Source organism: Lepidochelys olivacea (genome assembly GCF_965140295.1).
Source record: "Lepidochelys olivacea isolate rLepOli2 genome assembly, chromosome: 10".
Lineage (NCBI taxonomy): Eukaryota > Metazoa > Chordata > Testudines > Cheloniidae > Lepidochelys > Lepidochelys olivacea.
In genome coordinates, this window is record NC_140420.1 from 81,359,256 (window position 1) to 81,379,299 (window position 20,044).

The window sequence follows — 20,044 nt, forward strand, 5'->3', positions numbered from 1 at the left end:
CCTGACAGTTAGGAACTGTTTCCTAATGACTAACCTAAACCACCCTGGCTGCAATTTAAGCCCATTGTTATTTGTCCTATCCTGAGGTTAACTAGAACAATTTTTCTCCCTCATCCGTGTAACCACCTTTTATGTACTTGAAAACCATTATCATGTCCCCTCTGTCTTCTCTTCTCCAGACTAAACAAACCCAATTTTTTCAATCTCTCGTCCTGCGTCATGTTTTCTAGACCTTTAATAGTTTTTGTTGCCTTCCTCTGGACTTTCTCCAGTCTGTTCACATCTTTCCCAAAGTGTGGTGCCTAGAACTGGACAGTTGAGGCCTTATCAGTACTGAGTAAAGCGGAAGAATTTCTTCTCATGTCTTGCTTACAACACTCCTGCTAATACAGTGAGGTTCGCTTTTTTTTGCAATATCATCACACTGTGGACTCGTATTTAGTTTGTGATCCACTATGACCCCCAGATCCTTTTCTGCAGTACTCCTTCCTAGGCAGTCATTTCTATTTTGTATGTGTATTTGTGCAATTGATTATTCCTCTTTGCCTTTGTCCTTATTGAATTTCATCCGACTTATTTCAGACCATTTCTCCAGTTTGTGTTCATCATTTTGAATTCTAATCCTGTCCTCCAAACTACTTGTAAGTCCTCCCAGCTTGGTATCGTCTGCCAACTTCATAAGTGTACTCTCTATGCCACTATCCAAATCATTTATGAAGATATTGGATAGAACCAGACCTAGGACCGATCTCTGGGGGACCCCATTCGATATGCCCTTCCCGCTTGACTGTGAACCACCACTGTGTGTGCTTTTTCCAACCAGTTGGGCAACCACCTCCCATAAAGAACAGAACTGGTTCAATAACTACTTCCAGCCATACACAAATGCTTTTATTTTGGGGTTTTTGTGAAGAACACTTCATTTACACTTGGGTTGTGCCACACTAGGGTGTAATACGATGTGACGGATATAAATAACAAGGATTTAGCCAAAGAATTCCAGGAGGTAAAAACCAGCTTTAGTTCAAAAAGATTCTGCACACCTATTGCATTGTTTGCTACCTGAGTATCAGAAGAGAATTAGTGAGTTGTGTTACAAAGGACATAAGGTGCGACAGACACCAGACTGGATGTAGCATGCAAAAATAATGGAGGAGCGTGGGTGAGTCACCAAAGTCCAGTACGTTCTACACTTGCCTAGACACTTTCCACTCAAGGGGTCATTAGATTGTGCTGGACAACTGCAAATGCAACTGAATGTTCACTGAACAGGTCCCATTTTGGGGTGCCTGAAAAGAAACGCAGAACCAGGGAGCTGCCAGGTACAAGAACTGATGCCAGCGTCTCTTATCTTTGCAGGTTTGCCTGCTTCACATCACAGAGTTATTGGCAAGCTGCCCCGCCAGCAAAATGAGTCTTCCCTTGAGCTCTGTGGAGCAAAGAAGCTGCAGAGAGACACCCTTTGGTCTTGATCCTGCGCGGCACTGAAGGTCGCCAAGCCTCGCTGCTACCAGCAGACACAGATGGCGATCAGAACCTGGCAGGCTTGGAGAGCCCTGGGCCATGCTGCCAGGCAGGGGGAGATGCTGAAGAATTGGCAGATATGCATTGAAGTCCGTCTCAGCTGTAGGTAGGTTAAAACCGAGCAGCGCTGGGTCATTCCTGCTTTATTTAGTTAAACGTTTCCAGGAAGGGAAATCAAAGTCTGCATTAATACTGTATAACCTGAGAGTGAGGAAACAAAGGTAGGAGTTTGGGTGGGAGGGGAGATTAAAAGATCCCTGGCTACTCCGGTCCTGTCCTGAGACGGGAATTTGTTAAATTCTCACTGAGTCGAGAAGCATATCGAGTCACTGAGTCAAAAGCGACACACTCAGCCTGCTAATGTCGTTGTGACTATCCTGACAGGTTATAGACGGCTACGGTGCAGGAGTTTCCTCAAACCCGGTACTATTTTTAAGCCTATAGTGACGTATTGTCAGTGGGGAACAGCTGAAGGGCACCTGCAGAGTAAGCAGGCAGCAGTGGGAGAGGGGAGGGGTGCAGATAGAATCCAGCTACTGCACCAGTCCCCATACCAGGCAGGACCTGCAGCCCCCTCCCCTCCCCTCTGGGGGATGCCAGGGTCCAGGAGGACCTGAGAAAGAGACCACTCCAGATACCAGCTCCTACCCTGCCTGGGAAGAGGATGAAGGGAGAGGAGTGAGCGGAAAGACCCAGGAGTACAAGCATGTGGGGAACAGCTGGGCTGGGGGGAAAAGATTAGTGTGAGTGGGGTGGAAATAGCTGGGCGAGGGAAGGGTTTGTGAGCCAGGTCATTCGCCCAGGGAGGTGTTTAACCCTTTGTGCAGGCCCCCTAACCCCCAGTCCTGACTAGATCGGGGTGGTCTGATCAATCCTTCCTGCCCCTCATTGCTGTGCTGGTAGCGAGTCTCCCTCCCTGAGTGTTCGGCACAGTCGCAAAGTCTAAATCCACAATGGGCAGGAGGAATTAAAGCCAGCCCGCGAGAGTCACCGTGCATGGCAGCGGGACCCAGGGGGCAAAGGGGTGCTATCCCTTAAATCCTAACCCGCTGAGCACCTGTGATCAGAAACGCAGTGAGCTGCCAAACACATCTGCTCTTTGGTTCCTGGTTCATGTTGCGGGGGTGTTCTCTGCTTTAAAGCAGCTGAGGAATGTGTAACTTACAGGTGCAAAGATGGTTAGTTTCACTCTCTCTCTCAGTTAACATTAACCGTGCACAACAGGAGAGCCTCGTGCATGGATCGGGGTGGTGAGACTGTGGCCTTGGGTCCAAAATACACGAACGAGTGCCCATGACCCCCGATGTAAGTGGCACTCACAGTTGCAGTCCCTGTTCCAGGCTGGAAGAGCAGCCACCAAGGGTAGGCTGAACTGCCCTGCCCCCTCCAAGCCCCGTGCAGCCCCTTACATGATGCCTTTGCGTAGTATGGGAGGAGGGGATGAATTCAATGATCCATGCCAAGATGTTGGATCGCTCAGCTGTGCCAGGCTCAGAGGAGGAGGTCTCTCTAAAGCAGGGGTTCTCAAACTTCACTGCACCATGACCCCCTTCTGACAATAAAAATTACTACACGACCCCAAGAGGGGGGACCAAAGCCTGAGCCCGCCCAAGCCCTCGCTGTCCTGGGTGGGAGGGCCAAAGCCAAAACCTGAGCCCTGCCACCCCGTGCTGGGGGTGGGGGTGCCAAAACTGGAGCTTCAGCCCCAGGCAGGGGGGCCTGTAACCTGAGCCCCCGCTACCCAGGGCTGAAGCCTTCAGTCTTCAGCTTTGGCCCCAGATGCTGGGCTCGGGCTTTGGCCCTGGACCCCAGCCAGTCTAACGCCAGCCTTGACGACCCCATTAAAATGGTGTTGCGACCTACTTTGGGGTCCCAACCCACACTTTGAGAACCGCTGCTCTAAAGTCATTGCATGCCATGTTCCAGAGGTCCAGGAATGAGAGCACTTCCCCCGTTCAGCTCAGAAAAGAAAGGCTGGCCCTTTACCAAAGACTGGGGGAAAATGCCCCACCGTGTGCTAGATCAGGACAAGTTTTACTGTACAACAGGAGCATGCCATTGTGCAGTCTGTTCGGATACCGACTGGAGTCTGTCAGTGCTCCCGCCAAGGTCAGTTATGTACCGGCACTGAATGCAAACTAGAACGTGTAGAATGGCAGCTTTGGAAAGTAACTTCCAACGCACTAGGGTAAGTATTTCACAGCAGACTTAACCCCTCCCCTCCAATTCAAACAAAGCCCTGCCCCCGGGTTGGGTTCGCGTACAGCACGCGGTCCAGCTACCACAGTCAGTAACTGATTTGAAACACATCCACATTAGGAAAAACGAGAGATCCACCGCTCCGAAGATATCGCCGCTTAAAAACCTTCCTTTGCCGAATGGAGATTGCTCAGGTGTAAGGTATAAAAGGCCCAGGGCTCTGGAATGTAAATGACGCCAGGATACTTCTTCCTGAGGATTTTGTCATTCCACAGCCAAACCACCCAAGCACCAATTAAGACCAATGTAATAATGAAAGAGTAGAAGAGGAAGAATCCGTTGCTGTCCAAGACCAGTCCTTTCCGTTTCTGGTGCATGACTAAAGCCATCATGGCAAAGAACGTAAAAATGTAGAGGATGAAAATCTGACCTTCTGTCACAAGATACCTGCAATGCAAAAATATCATTTGTGCCTCTCTGACCACGCAGCAATCATAATCCTTAGCCTGCCTATAGCTATTGATGGATGGAAAGCACTTTGCTGGGAGGCTTGGGACTTCCAGTGGGACCTGAGCAGCTACCTGTGTCTTGTACCATTGGAAAATCTTCCCCTTTACCAACATTAAACTTCACGGTGAGTAACTGGTATTATGTACTGCTGGGGAAACTGAGGCAGGGGATTAAGGGATTTCCCCAGAGGAAATCTATCAGAGTGGAGTATTTTTGGCTCCTAGTCTCATTCTCAGACCACTGCCTCATGCCTCTTCCCTATATTTCATACATGAACAGATGTTTTCAAATAAACATTCCCTCATGCAGCCATTGCAACGCCAGGAACTTGACAGTAACTGACTTTCATTGGCCAAGGTGAGGGAGAGTCCGAGCCGCATAAATTCTCAAAGTTAAATTTTAAAACTCTTTCCGCCTTACGCATCTAGAACGCATTTGTTCAGCCAAAATGAAACTTAGCTGCAGGGCTGCGTCTTTACATTTGTCAGTTGTCAGGGTAATTCTCAATGTGAAAATTAGAAAACTATATATTTTAAATCCATTTTAATAACCAAAAGTTGTAACTGGTACCATAAGTAACTCAATGTGTTTGCCCGCCTTGTTCAGAATGTGGTTTTAAAACTGGCCATCTCTCTTCCCACCTGACTAGATTCTAGCTTCAACATGAGGGATGAGTGAGAGTGAAACACACAGGGCAGAAGCTGAGGTTCAATAGGACACTTTACACTTGAGACTTGTCTAGACTAAGGAAATTGGCACCAGTGTAACTATAGTATAATATAAATATCTCCTCACTCTTGTATAGCTTTACAATATACCGTTCACCCTATTTTACACATGGGGAAACTGAGGCACATAGATGGGAAGTGGCTTGCCCAAGGTCCCAGCGAGCCAGTAGCTGAGCTGGGAATAGAACCCAGGTCTCCTGAGTCCCAGTTTTACTCTCAATCCACGAGGCCCCAGTACTTACATTGTGAGGTAGTCACTCCAATGCAAACCCTGATGCAGATGTGCTGCACCTGTGCAAACAGATCTTGCCCAAGTGTGATTTAGCAGAGCAGATTGTACCAGTGCACCAGACTTGCACTGGTGCATCATGAATACACTGAGGATTTGCACTGCTGTGGTCTCATCAGTGCAAAGCCTGCAGGATAGACAGGGCATTAGCAATTGTAGAGGTTGGGCCATGAGAGGTAGAAGTTTGTTTTTTAAAAGGGGTGGCTGGCATTTTTCATAAATGCCATAAATCCAACTTTTTTGTGGGGGCATTTATAGTGCTCCATATCTCTCCTATCTAGTCATGCCCTGGTTCTTGGTGTGAATCAATATGAAGCTGTGTACTACGATCCAGGAGAGACTTAGAGATGCCAGCAAAGTGAATCAGGAAAATTGGAAACTAACTGGAGGCTTTATAGAACAGCTCTTAATTAATAGATCACAGTGGGACAGGCAGGACAGAGCCAAACCAGAATGATAAAATGGGTTACTGCTTACAGAGATCTGAACCAAAAAGGGAACTGAGAGGAGGGAGAAGCGAAGGAATTAAGCTCCCCCTGGCTTTTAAAGCTTTTCCATTCCTAAATACATAAAAGAACAGGAATTGCAGTTAAAGGAAATTAGAATGGGGTAACTGAGAGTTGGCTAAATCATTAAGCTGATTTGACTATAAAAAATTAATTTAGTGTATGAAATACAGTCTTGGTAGGGGGCAGAGATCTGGATAAAAGAGAACATAATCTCTGAAGACAAATGACAAGCTCTTTGGTCGCCATCAGGGAAAGCATTTGGAAAGAGAATAATGAAAATGGGAAATAAATAAGCCCTTTCTCCAAAGGCTATTCCAGCTAAGGAGGCAGAGCAGGAAAGCAGCATGCAGATGAAGAGGACTTGTATTTATATATTAAAAAGCCTAGATGACTGATAAAAGGGGATTTCCATTATTATAAATAACTTAAATATTGTTGATAGACTTGCACAGGAAAGGTGAATATTCCTAGAAGTTGCATGGAACACAGTGTGCTCCAGGCTCTACAGATTGTGCATACGGCAAATAAAATCAAGGCTGAACATCCGAAGTCGAGAGATCATAATAATCTCACTTGAATACTCCTAGGGGATGGTGAGATGGTGAAGTAGCATTCAGTGTTTTTCATGCTAACCAGGCAGATTTACGGTGTAGGCTGGGATCGGCTGCTGACCCGAAAGTCTGGTGTAGTCGTGGGCATTGTCTCCCGGTACCTGTGTACTGCAGCTGGGAGCAGGTCTCCCAGCCTGGCTAGACAGACTCAAGCTAGCGTGCTAAAAAGAGCAGTGTGGACACTGCGACTTAGGCTGCTGCTCGGGCTCTCAAGTCCACCTAATGCCCCAAAGGCCTGCTAGCCTGAGCCGGCACGGCCAAGCTATTGTTCTTGTGCTAGTTTGAGTCTGTTTAGCTGGGCTGCAAGGCTCACTCCCAGCGGCAGGGCAGCCAGACCCTGCTGGGGGGTGAGTGGGTGTGTGTGTAAGAGATGCTGTATTGTTGATCCCATGTGGTGATGTAAGCTGCCCCTTAGGAAGGAGAGGTGACTGACAGCCCGCTAGCTCCAAAGCAAAGGTTCTGATGAAGAAAGCAGGTCCTGGATGTTAAGCCATTTGTTAAGCTCCTCCAGGCCAGCTCTGTCTGCCAGGAATGCCAACTTCTCCATGGCATCTCATGGTAAAGGAATTTTCACTTCCCCCACCACACCCACCAATTTGCTTTTCCCACCAGAGAGCTGAACTGCTGGACAGTGCCTGTCCCAGAGCCTCTGTCCCCAGAATAGCTGATGTGAGACCCACCAGCGTGCCTCCCACCCTGCTCTGAGGGGCACAGTCTCATACAGAGGTGGTCTTATGCAGCTGTTACTTAAGTTACTGTACCAGCTTGGTTCCCATTACCTATTCTCTGAGCCATCTAGTCACGTGCATCATTATTCAAACATCCGCTAGTTTTCTATGTCCCTTACCTGCACATGGAGCTTAGCTAACTTACCAGTAATAAAGGCTGCTTGGCCCCATAAGCAGCAAGGCGGCTAATGGCATTCTGCTCTCTTCTTTAATGGGTGTGAAGCAGCCGGTAAAATATATAAAGAGTATGAGAAAGAAAGGAATATACCTGTGACAGGAGAAGAAAGCTGTGGTCAGGTTGTTAGTAATGAAAAACCCCTTCTAGCACACCGGCTTGAGACAGACATGGGACGACTCCTTTCACAGGGTACGTCTAGACTGCAGCCCCCCCCCACAAACAAACACCCAAGGCAACCACTCAGAGCCAGGGTCTACAGTCTTGGGCTGGTGGGGCTCACGCTCTGGGGCTAAAAACAGCCGGGTAGGCCTATTCCGAGCCAAGGCTGAAGAGCCGTTCTCTGTGTCAGAGTCTGAACCTAGTTCTGAGGCTTTTCACAACCTTCCAAAGCCGAGTTAGCTTGCAAGGGCTGAAACCCTTTACTCTGCAGCTACAGATTTGCCTCAGACTCTGGCTACCATCAGCTAGTTCCCTGGGCCAAACCTAGGAATCCTTTTGGCAAATGAAATTGAGTGAGGCTAACGGGGGCCACTTCTGGTAAACCCGCGAACTGGCCAAGGCCTGTGCTGAAGTGGCTAGCTGGAAACACTGCACCAATGGGAAGGCGTGGTCTGCATTCAGGGTCATGCCACTGTGTTGATTGTAATGCTACAGCCCCCTCTGTTGTGGTCACCGCTGTAGCCACAAGATTACAGCTGTGCGGATAAGAGATGCAAAGTGCTGGCTACGCCTGGCACTGAGTTATTGTATATGGGGTGTGTGCAAAGTGCTTTCAAAGGAAAATAGACGTCCTTGCCTCTCAAAGGACAAGCAAGAGTTTGCTGATTAGTAAGTGATCCAAGTTCCCCATCTGACACTTGCATTTTTTGCACCGTCTGGCTTGATAGGATGCGTAGGGACTTTATTAAAAAATTGGGCCACTTGGAAAGACAGCATTTAAAAAGCCGGGCATCGCTGGGCAGAGCCAGTCTGGGGTTTAAACAGACTGAATGAGCCTTAGTTAAGGGCCAGCTGACTTGTGTTCCTTAAGACAAACTGACTTTGCTTGTTTCACAGATCTAGCCCTAATGAGTACTGCAGGGACGTGGGTTGTGGGTGAAAGTATTTATATTTGCAGTGTTCAAGGAGGCCTCACGCCATTTTTGCAGTAGAGACACTATGGGGTCCATGCTAAAATCCACTGCCAGGACAAAATGCACACAGAGCAGTGACTGTTTCTCTCAGGAATGGGGGCTGCTCATATCTAGAGCCCCGCAAATCCGTTTTATATCCGTGGGCCATTTCTGCGGACACCAGCGTGGATGCGGATATGCATTTTGTATCTGTGCAGGGCTCTGACGCTAAGAGCAGGTGGGCAGCTGTGGGGAGCTGCAGCGGATCCTCCACCTGCCCTGGGTGGAAGGCCTGGGGGGTAGGGACAGGGGCTGCTCGGGCCCCACGCCCAGGGCAGATGGACGGTTTGCTGCGGCTCCCCACAGATGCCTGCCTGGCTCGTATCATGACTGGGCTGTGGCTCCGAGCCGCCCCTCTGGCCGGAGCTGGGTTGAGGAAAGCCACGCTGGCAGCTGTGGGGAGCCTGGGTCCCGCAACTGGCCCTGGGCGGGGGGCTGCTCAGGCAAGGTTATTGCTACTGCAGTGCCAGCCAAAACGTATTGCACCGTGGAGGATTTTGTGGAATTTCTGTGTTCCTTTGAAGACAGCAAGACCCCCATTCGCACCATGTGCAAGGGTTAGTCACAGTTTTACACAGCAGTCCTGTCCTTTCTCTAATAACAGCCAGCAGTTGTTTGTGATCATGTGAACTGAAACACAACTGATTTGAGAGCGGATGGATGCAAGCCTTACCAGGGAGCTGCTAGTGAGGTTACTGAGAGTCTATATGGCATAAGAGATGGGAACTAGCTTAAGGAAAAATTGGTCAGGGAGTTTCACTAATGAACGGACATAGGGGAGTTTCATTTTGGAGTTAAGACGTCGATCGGTTCATGCCTTCAGGGGCTGTAGCACTGGTAGGCAGAGGGTTTAACAGCAGACGCGTATGGCGGGAAAGGATCTTGAGAGGTCATCTAGTCGTGCTGAGGAAGGACCTGCAACTCCTTGAGCAGTTGCGCCTGCTGTTACTGAGCCTGTTTGGTCCTAGATTTGCCTAGTGAAAAACCAAGACTGATGCTGAGCGAACCCGGCTGCCTGGGCGAAGCCGTGGAGGCTCCGCACCATTCGGCAATAACTCTGACACAGGGCAAGCTGGGTCGGGAAATGCACTAGTTCCCGGGCCCGGCAGCGACTCGACTACTGCAGATGCATAGTCCTTGTGTTGTTCCACGGCAACTGCCTCTGGCCAGCTGAAGGAGCAAATTCCAACCTTACTCACGAAGGGGTAGGGCTACTCTGTAATTAAAACCTACAGCAGGCCTGTGCCGGCCGCCTCAGGCTTGCGGGACAGTTTCATTGCTGTGCAGACTGCCAGGCGCAGGCTGCAGCCCGACCTCTGGGACCCCTCGCAGGTCCTAGAGGCTGGACTCCACTGGATGTCTACACTGCTGTTAAACAGCCCTGCGAGACCGAGCCAGCTGGCACGGGCGTCTAACCGCAGTGTAGACATGCCCCAGTAGGACACCCCTGGAGTGGAAGAACATTAAAAGAGGAAAAAGACGAGAGACACTGAGCCTGCAGAATCCTGACCGGTGCCTGCAAGGATGTTCCTCGTCCTAAGAGCCCTACACAGCTGCCCGTTTCAAGGGCCCCAAGTGCTCATCCTATATAGAAAATAGCATGGCTCTGAACAGTCCTCCTGCTGTCAAGAACACAGAGTGGTCTGGAATTGTGGACGGGAAGGATAGCGACAGGGACAAAGCGAAAATGGCGGTGGCAGTTTTCCAAAGGGATGGCTTGTGCTACTGGCACCTGCTATGGGAATGTACCTACCCAGGTCTCCTAGAGTGTGCGCTTTATTCTGCATCCTACTAGCTGCGAACAGAACAGATTTACCTCCTGCCACGTTCTGCGGCTGTCAGATGCGCTGTACATCACTTACCACATGGAATGCCCTAAGTATTCATCATAGTAGTACAGCAGCTCAAAAGAATCAATCTGCAACGGAATGAAGCAGGGTTAGAATGGCATGCAGGGGCGTTACCGTAGTATACAAAACCAGGCAGCTTAAAACCAATGCTGCTGCACACCCCAGCGTCCTTACCAGCGTCTCCGGCTTGAGGTTTTTGATGATTGGGTTCTCTCTTACGGACAGATGGTGCTGGTACCCGCTGAAAATCAAACGGTGGTTGACGGAGTCGCCCACCAGATGGATGCTCGCTCCCATGACAAACACGATGATGCTGACGTAGACCACTGATCTGGGCAGGGTCTTAGGGGACCTTTCAATGAGCTGCAATTCAAAGGGCTGGTTAAGGGTGTCTGAACCAGGAAGCAGAAGATAGAAACAGAGGGGAAATAAAACACGATCGAGTCTAGCCACTGTAAAATGCCAACTTTAAGTCTTTGTCCATCCCCTCCCCAACAAGCAAGTTATTCCACACAACATTGCAAACTGCATGTCGCCTTAGCAGATCAGAGCCATGGTCCGTCCAGCCCTGTATCCTGTCAGATGCTCCCCCGAGGCATTCCTTGCATCTTCCGCTGGACAATTATAGAATCCACTACCCAGAGGAGAAGCTGTTTCCTAACTCCCCCTATTGCCGTATCAGGGATGCAGATAGCTCAGGGGACCAAAGAAATGGGTTGTATTGATTTTTTTTTCCTATCAAAATTGTAAATAAATCACCGTATTTTTAGCCTCAAACCTGACAGCCCATCCTTAACTGCACCCGCACTGCAACTAAGTCAACGATCCAAGATAGTACGCAAAGCTATTGATTTATTCATCAGCCATGAGCAAAAGCACGATTCCTAAGAAGAAAAACGGCTGTGGCTTTCTGTCGTTCCTGCTCCGAGCAGCATAATGATTCTGTCTGAAAGCCTCTTTGTGCCCTCCAGTGGTGAGTGTCACCTCCAGCAAGGCTCCAAGTTACCGTATGATGCTCTAACTCCTCCTTCAATTCGTGCAGACGTCTGCTGGACTATACTCTCTGATGAACTGTGTTCTGAGGAGTTTGACTCATTTTTCTCTATACTTCAGGTTATTAGTTGTTTCTGAAGGTGAAGCTTCCTTTACTCTGCACTAATGTAAGGGAAAAATCAAAGCACCGTATCAAATTGCTTGGTGAATTAAATAACCCTTTGCTACCAGCAGCCAAGCTGAACTTTATGGGTGAAATTCTCCTCTGCGTGGGAACCTGCCCATGACCATGTGTGTATTCTACTCAAGCTCTTATGGCCCAATCCCTGGGGTGGGGCAATCACTAGCATCTTGTGCAGGTCCTCTGCCCAGGGCTGAATTTCACCCCAGAAAGGACAATTCAGTAACAGAGACGTCAAAGCAGCACGAATGCCCCGAATTGGATTATCGGTGGCTTCCACAGCAGGGAGGCTTCTAGACAGACTGCATTAATTTGACCTTCAATGCTTTGGGAGACTGGGATCAAGGGCCTAAAGAAAAACATTGGAGTGGCTGCAAATCCGACTGACTTTTGGAACAATTTCACCTCCTGACCGAAAGCATTCTTGGCTTCTCTCTAGTGCTGGTTGAAGAGCTAAACACCAAAGGTCAGTTCTCAAGACTAGTTTTGATAAGGGTGCTTCACATGGAAACACAGCTGATCATCTCCATAGCTCTGGCTGTGTTCTCCTTCCTAGCTTGGAAAATCAGCTACAATGGTCTTCTGCCTGCCCTTTTCTCTGCTGCCAATAATAAGCTTCTTAGCAGAAGTTTTTCAAAAGATAGTAATAATCAAGACAATCTATTTTCAAAGCTTAGCTTTCAATTGATTTTTTTATAATGACTTAATGAATGTCAGAAAGAGGGGTTCAGAGGTGAGCAACACGGATAAGAGCCAAGCAAAAATCTTCCAACCGAAGACAGATGGAAAAGATAGGGGCTGTATTGTAGAAGACAAATGAGAGAAGACATGATAAAAGTATACTAAATAATGAATGACCTAGAGATGTTGGGTTGGACATTCCTATTCATCCTTTCATAAAATTCCAAGAGGATATCCAATTAAATTGAAAGGCCAAAAAGTGAAAACTGATGGAAGGAAACACTTTCTCACCTGATGCTTTGTTACCCTATGGTACTCTCTGCCACAAGATATCATTGCAGCCAAGATCTTAACAAGATTCAGAAAGGGATTGGACATTGGTGTGAACAACACACATATCCAAGGTAAGGATTTACAAAAAAATTTTTTTGGAAGGGATAAACCTTTCACTCCAGGGCATAATTCAATTTCTAACTAGTAAGGGTGAGCACAAAATGTTCATAGCTGCTTACTGCAGGGCTTCTTGCGTGTTCTGATTGGGAGAAGCTTTCTGAGAGTAGAGGGCTCTTTACTGTAGCTGACAAAGACATATGATCCAATGGCTCGAAGCTAAAGCTAGAAAAATTCAGGCTTGAGATAAGATGCAAACTTTTCCCCATTTGGGTAATTAACCACTGGAACAATTAACCTCTGGATATGGTGGATTCTCCAACACCTGAAGTCTTAACTCAAGACTGGATGCCTTAAGTTTACCTAGAAGTTATTGGGCTGATGCAAAAATTACTGGATGAAACTCTCTGGTTTGTGTTATACAGGAAGTCAGACTAGAGCTAATCCTAGTGGGCCATTCTGGCTTTAAATCTATGAAACCATCCACTGAAGCTTCTGATTTTGACCACTGTCAGAGACAGGCTACTGAACTCAATGGGACCATGGGTCTGATACAGTGCGGCACTTTGTATGTTCCTATGAACAGGCAGAGGAGAAACCAATCTGGAGGTACAGTTCATGATAGGCGGGGAAATTAATAAGAATGAGAAGTGCTACCCCCACACAGCAATGAAAGGATCAAATCCGTCCCTGATCATTGGCCCAGGGCTTGGACAAGTTACTGACAATGAAAACATTTCTACCCAACCGCTAAAAATGTTTCTAGCCTCAGCAGGTCAGAAGACAAATGAACTTTACAGTTACCTCAGGCTGGTTAACATCTTGTTCTTTAAAAGCTGCCATTTTTCCCCCCATAAGCATTTCAGAGTAGTCCTACCCTGGGTGGAACTGGGTCCTGGCAAGCGATTTCTGAATTTGAGCAGGGTTGTTATGCATACTCTCCCTCAAGAATTCCTGCAGCAAAACCTCTTGTCTTTGGTGGTTTTGCCCATACCCAGTGTTTGTTTCAAAAATGTAACATCCATGCTTTGAGGTTTACCTTTAAAAGAAGAAATGGTGTGATAACATTGTAAGCCATATGGAAATAATCTCCTGCACTAGGTTTGTTTAATGGAAACCACTCTAAAGGTAGAATAATCTGAGGAGAGAAGAAAAACAAAATGTCAGTAAACCTTCAAATACCTTGCCTGTAAGTAGAGCAGGCAACGGATTTAAATACAAGTATTGCATGATATTTATAACTTATATCTGCAGCCCACGGTGACTGGCTGAACGTTTAGTGATTACAAGAAAGAGATTGAGTTTTGGTCTGCAGTCACATCCCAGTTGTGGCTTGATGTGTTAGCCAACTGACTGTCTTGGCTTTGACTAGCTGTTAATGAAGTAAACCCAGTTGACTATCAATTTTCCAGAGATATTTTCTGATTTATATTAAGCCTCCATAAAACTGGAACTTTGAAATAAGATGAGAACACACTGCTCTTTCTCCTCCTTATCCACTTACTCCTGCAACAATGCCAAAAGCTAATTTGTGTGGCTGGTTGTTAAGACGCCCATTCCAAATCCATTGCTTATTTAATACACTCTGCAGGCTTCCCGGCACTGGGGTCATCTTCAATCATGTAGCCCAACAAAAAAATTACAGCTTGAAAGTGAAAACCAGTCAGCCATAATAGATAGATGGGATTTTTGCTCTCAGACATGGCAGTTCCTGGAGGTGGGCACAATGTACTGTGTATTAGTGACGGATGCTGCCAGCCTCTCCATTTAATTTTGATGCAGGGAAGCTGGTACTGAGATAAGACCAAACTTCTGAGGTTTCTGCTCTGCCAAGTAAGCAGTATAGTTAGCACCAGTCATTGAAACTCGGGCAACAGCAATAGCACCATGATGACAATGATACGCAATCAGAGACCATCCCTAGAGAACAGAGAAGATGCAAGTTAAGTTGTTCTGGCAGAAGTAGGATTTAGACCTTGGGGTTCCAGTGTGCAGGGATAATTCTCTGTGCTTAGCTAACATAGTTCCACTAATTTTACCCACTGCTCCTTGGACTGCTCAAAATCTCTTCCTTCTACATCCTCCTACCCTTTGTGTTGCCCTCAGCTGACTGGCACTGCCAGCTAAGCTGTCCTACTCACCATAGCTATTGGACGGCCAAAGTCCAACACCCAGTTCTGTAGAGTGAAGTAGAACCACAGGTCAAAATGAAACTGAGAAGTCTTAAACGTGTCTTCATTCTTGGCTGACCCATGCCTATTAACGAGACAGGAGAGACAACCTCAGCCCTTTGTGTTTCCAGAAGGTCACTTTCTTGACAGTAATGGGAAGAAAATACCCTTTAGTCCTGCACTTTAAGAAGGCTCCATTTTAATAAGATATGAACGGGTTGTGGAAGAGCAGGCAGGGGAACACCTGCTTTGAGACTCCTGCTGCGGATGAGACGTGTGCGTGAGAGCTCCAAGCAGCTTGTTGGATGGGGGCAATATCAGGACTTAGGTGGCTTTGCGATGCCTACCAGCAGAAACCTAGGTGCCTAAGAGACTTTGAGCACCAGCTGAGCAGTGGTGCCTAAATGTCTGACTTAAGCACCTAACCCCAGGTCACACAACAGATCACTGGAGAAGCTGGGACTGAAACACAGGTGTATGGACACCCAGTTCAGTGTCCTATCCCCTGGACCCCACTGCTTCTCTTATGCTTTGCTGTGTGACAAAGCAGCTCTGTTGAACTGCGCTCTGAGAAACAAGCAAAGGTTAAAATCCTTGGTTGAGAGGCAGTACAGAAATGCAAAGCACTATTCATCAAAAGCAACAACCACTTGTGAAAAAAAAATTACTGGCTAAAAATAAGTATGTATGCTGTTTTTTGGGGAATGTGTTTATTTTAAGTGTTGAACGAAATACAACTATTTTTAAACTTTGCATGACAAAGCCTTACTCCCCCAGCAATTTCTCTCCTCCTTTGCAGCCCAATGCCACACGAATGGCAAAAGAAATGGTGCGACTTTGGAAACGTGTCCACCTTTATTTTCTAATTTAGGGGTTATTGTTCTCTCCGTCTGCCTGTGCAAACTCCCGTTAGCATGCCTTGTGATCCAACTCCCACTGAAGTAACGGGAGTCTTCCCCTTGAATGCGACAGCTAGATCAGGCCTTTGTGCACCTAGAGGTAAACAGCAGCTTTACATTAATGTCGTTGTTCTGAAACCTATTGCCCTTGAGACTGTTTTGAGAGATCAAATGCTAAAATATTATCTAACGTTGAAGCTTAGTTCTTAGCCATCCAGCTCACAATGGCTGACAGTTGTCTTACAAAGGGACATATTCTAAACAAGCTGCAGTACAGAAAGAGTGATGGTATTGGAAAGGAAATCTAATGTTATAAAAGCTTTTTCTTCTTTACAGTAGCCAGTGGTCCTGTGAGACTTTGGGCTTGTCTACACGTAAGAGGCTGTAGTGGTGCTGTGGTAGCACTACAGTGAAGATACCACCTCTGCTGACCGGAGGGTTATCCCCGTGGCATGGGTACTCCACCTCCCCGAGAGGCGACTTCTCCTGTCGACCTAGAGCTGTCTATGCCAGGGGTTAGGTCAGTTTAACTGGGTTACTCAGGGATGTGGATTTTTTTTTAACTATTATCCTGATCTAATTTCCTAGTATCAGAAGGGTAGCCATGTTAGTCTGGATCTGTGCAAGCGGCCAAGAGTCCTGTGGCACCTTATAGACTAACAGACGTGCTGGAGCATAAGCTTTTGTGGGTGAATACCCACTTCGTGTATGCAGCCGACGAAGTGGGTATTCACCCACGAAAGCTTATGCTCCAATACGTCTGTTAGTCTATAAGGTGCCCCAGGACTCTTTGCCGCTAATTTCCTAGGGTAGATCAGGTCTTCGTTAATAAAATGGCCCATCCTTTTCATCCGTTCTCCAGCCGGAGAGGAGATGCTTCGCTGAGTTCAATATGTACACTTCTTCTGTGCCCCAGATCTAGTGTCACAAAGGAAGTATGGATCCTTGGGCTTGATTCTTTTATTTGTTGCAAAATTTATCTGTCCCGAGTGTTCCCCTGACTGGCGGTATCTTTATAAGAGATTTAATACCCACATAGTGCGGGAGGCCTCCAGGACGCTTCAAAGGTAAAAAAGTGAGGTAAAGCGTGAAATTTTCAAAAGCAAGTAAGCAGTTTAGGAACTTAAATCTTATTGGCACCAGTGACTACTTAGGCTCCTAATTCTCATAGATGCTTTTAAAACTTCTACCTAAGATCTCTGGTGCAAGGAAAGTAGGATTTAATATATACAGACAAGTAACGGTGACTATTATTTGGGAAGAAAAAGACAGGAGTGGACAGATCAGTACAGTGACAGAACAAGAGGATGGGAAAGCAAAAGGCCCTTTTAGATTTACTTTTGATACTTTGCACAGCAGAAGGTGGGGGAATGTTTGTCCTGTTCCTTGTTTCAGAGTAGCAGCCCTGTTAGTCTGTATTCACAAAAAGAAAAGGAGGACTTGTGGCACCTTAGAGACTAACCAATTTATTTGAGCATGAGCTTTCGTGAGCTACAGCATCCGATGAAGTGAGCTGTAGCTCACAAAAGCTTATGCTCAAATAAATTGGTTAGTCTCTAAGGTGCCACAAGTACTCCTTTCCTGTTTCTTGTGTAATTCCTAGGCTGGCCCTGCGACAGGCTGGGGGCTGCTCTTCCTGAGGGTGTCTGAGCGTATTTTGGGGGAACGCTGGAACGATTATCTAGGGCCCTTTAGGAGGAAGGGAGCGTTGTTTCCGCCGGGAGGAGGAGAGTATTTTCCTGGTGGATTAGGCAAGCTGGGAGCCGTGCAGACCTGGAGGAATCAGCCAGGCCTTGGGGATTAGAGAGAGAGCTGCTGATTCAATACCCACGAATAAAGTGCACGCGGGGCCCGCGCCTCTGCGAGCCAGACCCTGCTGTCTTAGCCCCTTGCACCATGAGCCCGGGCGGTTAGTCGCCGCGCCGCAAGGAGAGGCAGGGCAGGGAGACGGGGGCAACAACTGCGGCAGTGAAGAGCTTAGGCGGTGGGGGCGAGAGAGCCGGGCCGGAGCGGAAGGGGGATTCGCGGCTCCGAAGCAGCGAGCAGGGCGCAGACCGGCACCCGCAGGCTGGAGCCGGGGGCGGTACGTGGGGCGGGGCGCGCCCCAACCACGGGCCTCCTTGCCCCGTCACACCGAGCGGGCTGATCCCCGCCTCCCGTGCAAACGAGCCGGGCGCCCGGGCTTTCCGGAACCTGCCCTCGCCAGGGAGCCGCAGCGCACGGCTCCGGTCCAGGCGGCTCGCCCCGCGCCCGGCTCCCCCGCGGGGCGCGGCCAGGCGGCTCCCCCGGCCCATCTCCCGGGGCGCCCGGGGGACGCGCTCACCTGCCCTGGTAGAAGGACCCGCGCGGCTGCTGGGAGCCCGGGGCCGCCGGCGGGAACTGCCGCCTCCGCGCCGAGCCCTGCATGTGCCCGGCTCGCTGGCCGCTCCGCGTCCCCTCGCATCGGCCTCGGCTGCAGCCCGGGGCTCCCTGCGCCCGGCCCCCGCCCCAGAGGGAGGGTGACGGGGCGGGAGGCGGGGCGGCGTTGGGGGAGGAGGGCGGGAGGAGGACGCTGGCTGGCCGGCAAGCCGGTGGGGGGGTGAAATGCAGCCGCTGCCTGCGCTCGGATTGGACCCCAGGACTCCTGGGTCCTGTCCCTGGCTCTGCCACGACCACGGAGCCAGCCTGAGCGTGGGCCGGGCCCCCTCTGTCCTGCCCGGGCTTTGTCCAGCGCCTTGCAGCCTGGGGGTGGCAGGAGCCCGGGGTAAATGTCCTCTGCTGCTGACTTCTCATTGACCGCGCCTGCCTGTGGCCCAGGGTTTGGGAGGCTGTTTTGCCAACTGCAAAACTGTGCCTGGAGCCTAGATTTCAGAGTGGTCGCTGTGTTAGTCTGTACCAGCAAAAACAAGGAGGAGTCCTCCTGGCGCCAAGAAAGCTTATGCCCAGATAAATGTGTTTAGTCTCTCAGGTGACGCGAGGACTTCTCCTTGTTTTTGTCTATCGTAGGTGGATCTTTGGGATCAGGGTTTCTAGCACCAGTTTATATCTGGTTTGAAAATAACATTTTGTGCTCGGATGGGTCAGAAATGTTTCCAAAGAAGAAAACTGCTAGGGAACGTTGTACATTGTCACTAACCTAGCAGGGAAATACCCACAATAAGACACAGCCCCTGCTCTAGAGAGTGTATAGTCTACTACTTTGATTTTCCAAACAAACAAACAAAACTTGAATTAACTAAAATGATCATCTGTCATCACCCCATCATACCCAGAGTTGGCTGGCTGCTTAGCACTGCTGTGTGCTTCCCAATTGTAGATCTGCCTGCCAGCCATGCCCCTGGCCAGACGTGCAGAGTGGGATAATAACACCTAATGCTTACATAGCGCTGTGCTTTTCATGCTCATAGGGCTTTACAAATCTCAACTAGTTAATCTACATTTGTAAAAGGGCAGAGTAAGGCTGTAATATTTTCTGCCTTTATGGTGTACAGAAATCTGCTGAAATTTTCATCTTGAAATCCAGGTCTGCTTTGAAGAGGGTCTGTGTAAAAATGGTAGCTTCCGCTCACTATATTTAATCTTTGTGTCATTTCAGTCATAGCTGCTTGTTGTACTGACTAACATTTTGTTTTCACTACTTCTTTCTCCTGTTAGCCTGGAAATATTAGCTATACAGTACAGCTGGGAGAGAATGGGCTGGCTTCTGTTCTGACTCATGTCATTGGCTTGAGCGCAACTTGAAATTCAGACCCCAGGTGGAATTTACAGGGCTGACAATTAGGGGATTTTTTTTCAACCGTAAATCGAGCAGATATGAGACCTTGAGAGCCAATAAATAGAGAACCCCATGATGTCATTTTAATCACTTTTCAGATTAAAACTACAAGTCACACTGTTTTATTGGACCAGCTTCTGTTGGTGAGAGAGACAAGCTTTCGAGCTACACAGTTGGTCCAATAAAAGATCCCTCACCCACCTTGTCTCTTTAATGTCCTGGGACTGATGTGGCTACAACAACGCTGTATAAATCAAGCTCCGTTCATTCAGAAATTCAAGATTAGGAAAGACTAAGAAAGCAGGAAGTTATATTTGCTTATATTTTTAAATGAACCAAAGAAATTGTCATGTAGTAAATAAACAGAAGTGTTCCCATGTCACAACATGTCATTGATCCATCTAGTCTGGTCAACTGCTTTCAGCAGTGGGCTGTTGTTATCTAATGCATCAGAGGAAAATGAACAAACAAGCTCAATTAAATACACAACGGTAGAGGCACATGCAGAATGCAGGACTAAGTAATGTGGACTGGGAACAAGGTACTTCTTGCATTCTGATTCCAACACTGGGTTTGAGCACGTCCAGTAATCTCTCTATGGTTCTGTCTACACTAGGACTTTTCCCTACAATTTCCACTGTTTCTCCTGCCAAGCTGTGTAGTGCTTCTGTGAGCTG

General features: G+C 48.1%; 1 protein-coding gene across 2 annotated transcripts; it reads right to left on the minus strand.

The window, feature by feature from the left end:
- Positions 1 to 869: 869 nt before the first annotated feature.
- CLN6 (CLN6 transmembrane ER protein) lies at positions 870 to 18,123 on the minus strand. Of its 2 annotated transcripts, XR_014713287.1 has the most exons (8): positions 17,937 to 18,123; positions 14,685 to 14,799; positions 13,583 to 13,681; positions 10,473 to 10,661; positions 10,311 to 10,366; positions 7,244 to 7,366; positions 3,279 to 4,170; positions 870 to 3,221 (listed from the first exon to the last, which is right to left on the minus strand). XR_014713287.1 is itself a non-coding variant. In XM_084640940.1 (7 exons), exons 1-7 carry the CDS (start codon positions 18,017 to 18,019, stop codon positions 3,882 to 3,884), a joined length of 954 nt encoding a protein of 317 aa, XP_084497066.1. In that variant the 5' UTR covers positions 18,020 to 18,123; the 3' UTR covers positions 870 to 3,881. The 2 variants fall into 2 exon arrangements, 1 of the variants encoding a protein (XP_084497066.1); XM_084640940.1 differs by having other exon boundaries at positions 870 to 4,170.
- Positions 18,124 to 20,044: the final 1,921 nt, after the last annotated feature.

Coding starts and splice junctions, on each gene's coding strand:
- CLN6 (XM_084640940.1), bottom strand. CDS start 18,019: ATGCAGGGCTCGGCGCGGAGGCGGCAGTTCCCGCCGGCGGCCCCGGGC. Junction 10,367..10,472: donor ACCTCAAGCCGGAGACGCTG/GTAAGGACGCTG, acceptor ATTCCGTTGCAG/ATTGATTCTTTTGAGCTGCT. Junction 7,367..10,310: donor TACTTAGGGCATTCCATGTG/GTAAGTGATGTA, acceptor CTCCTGTCACAG/GTATATTCCTTTCTTTCTCA.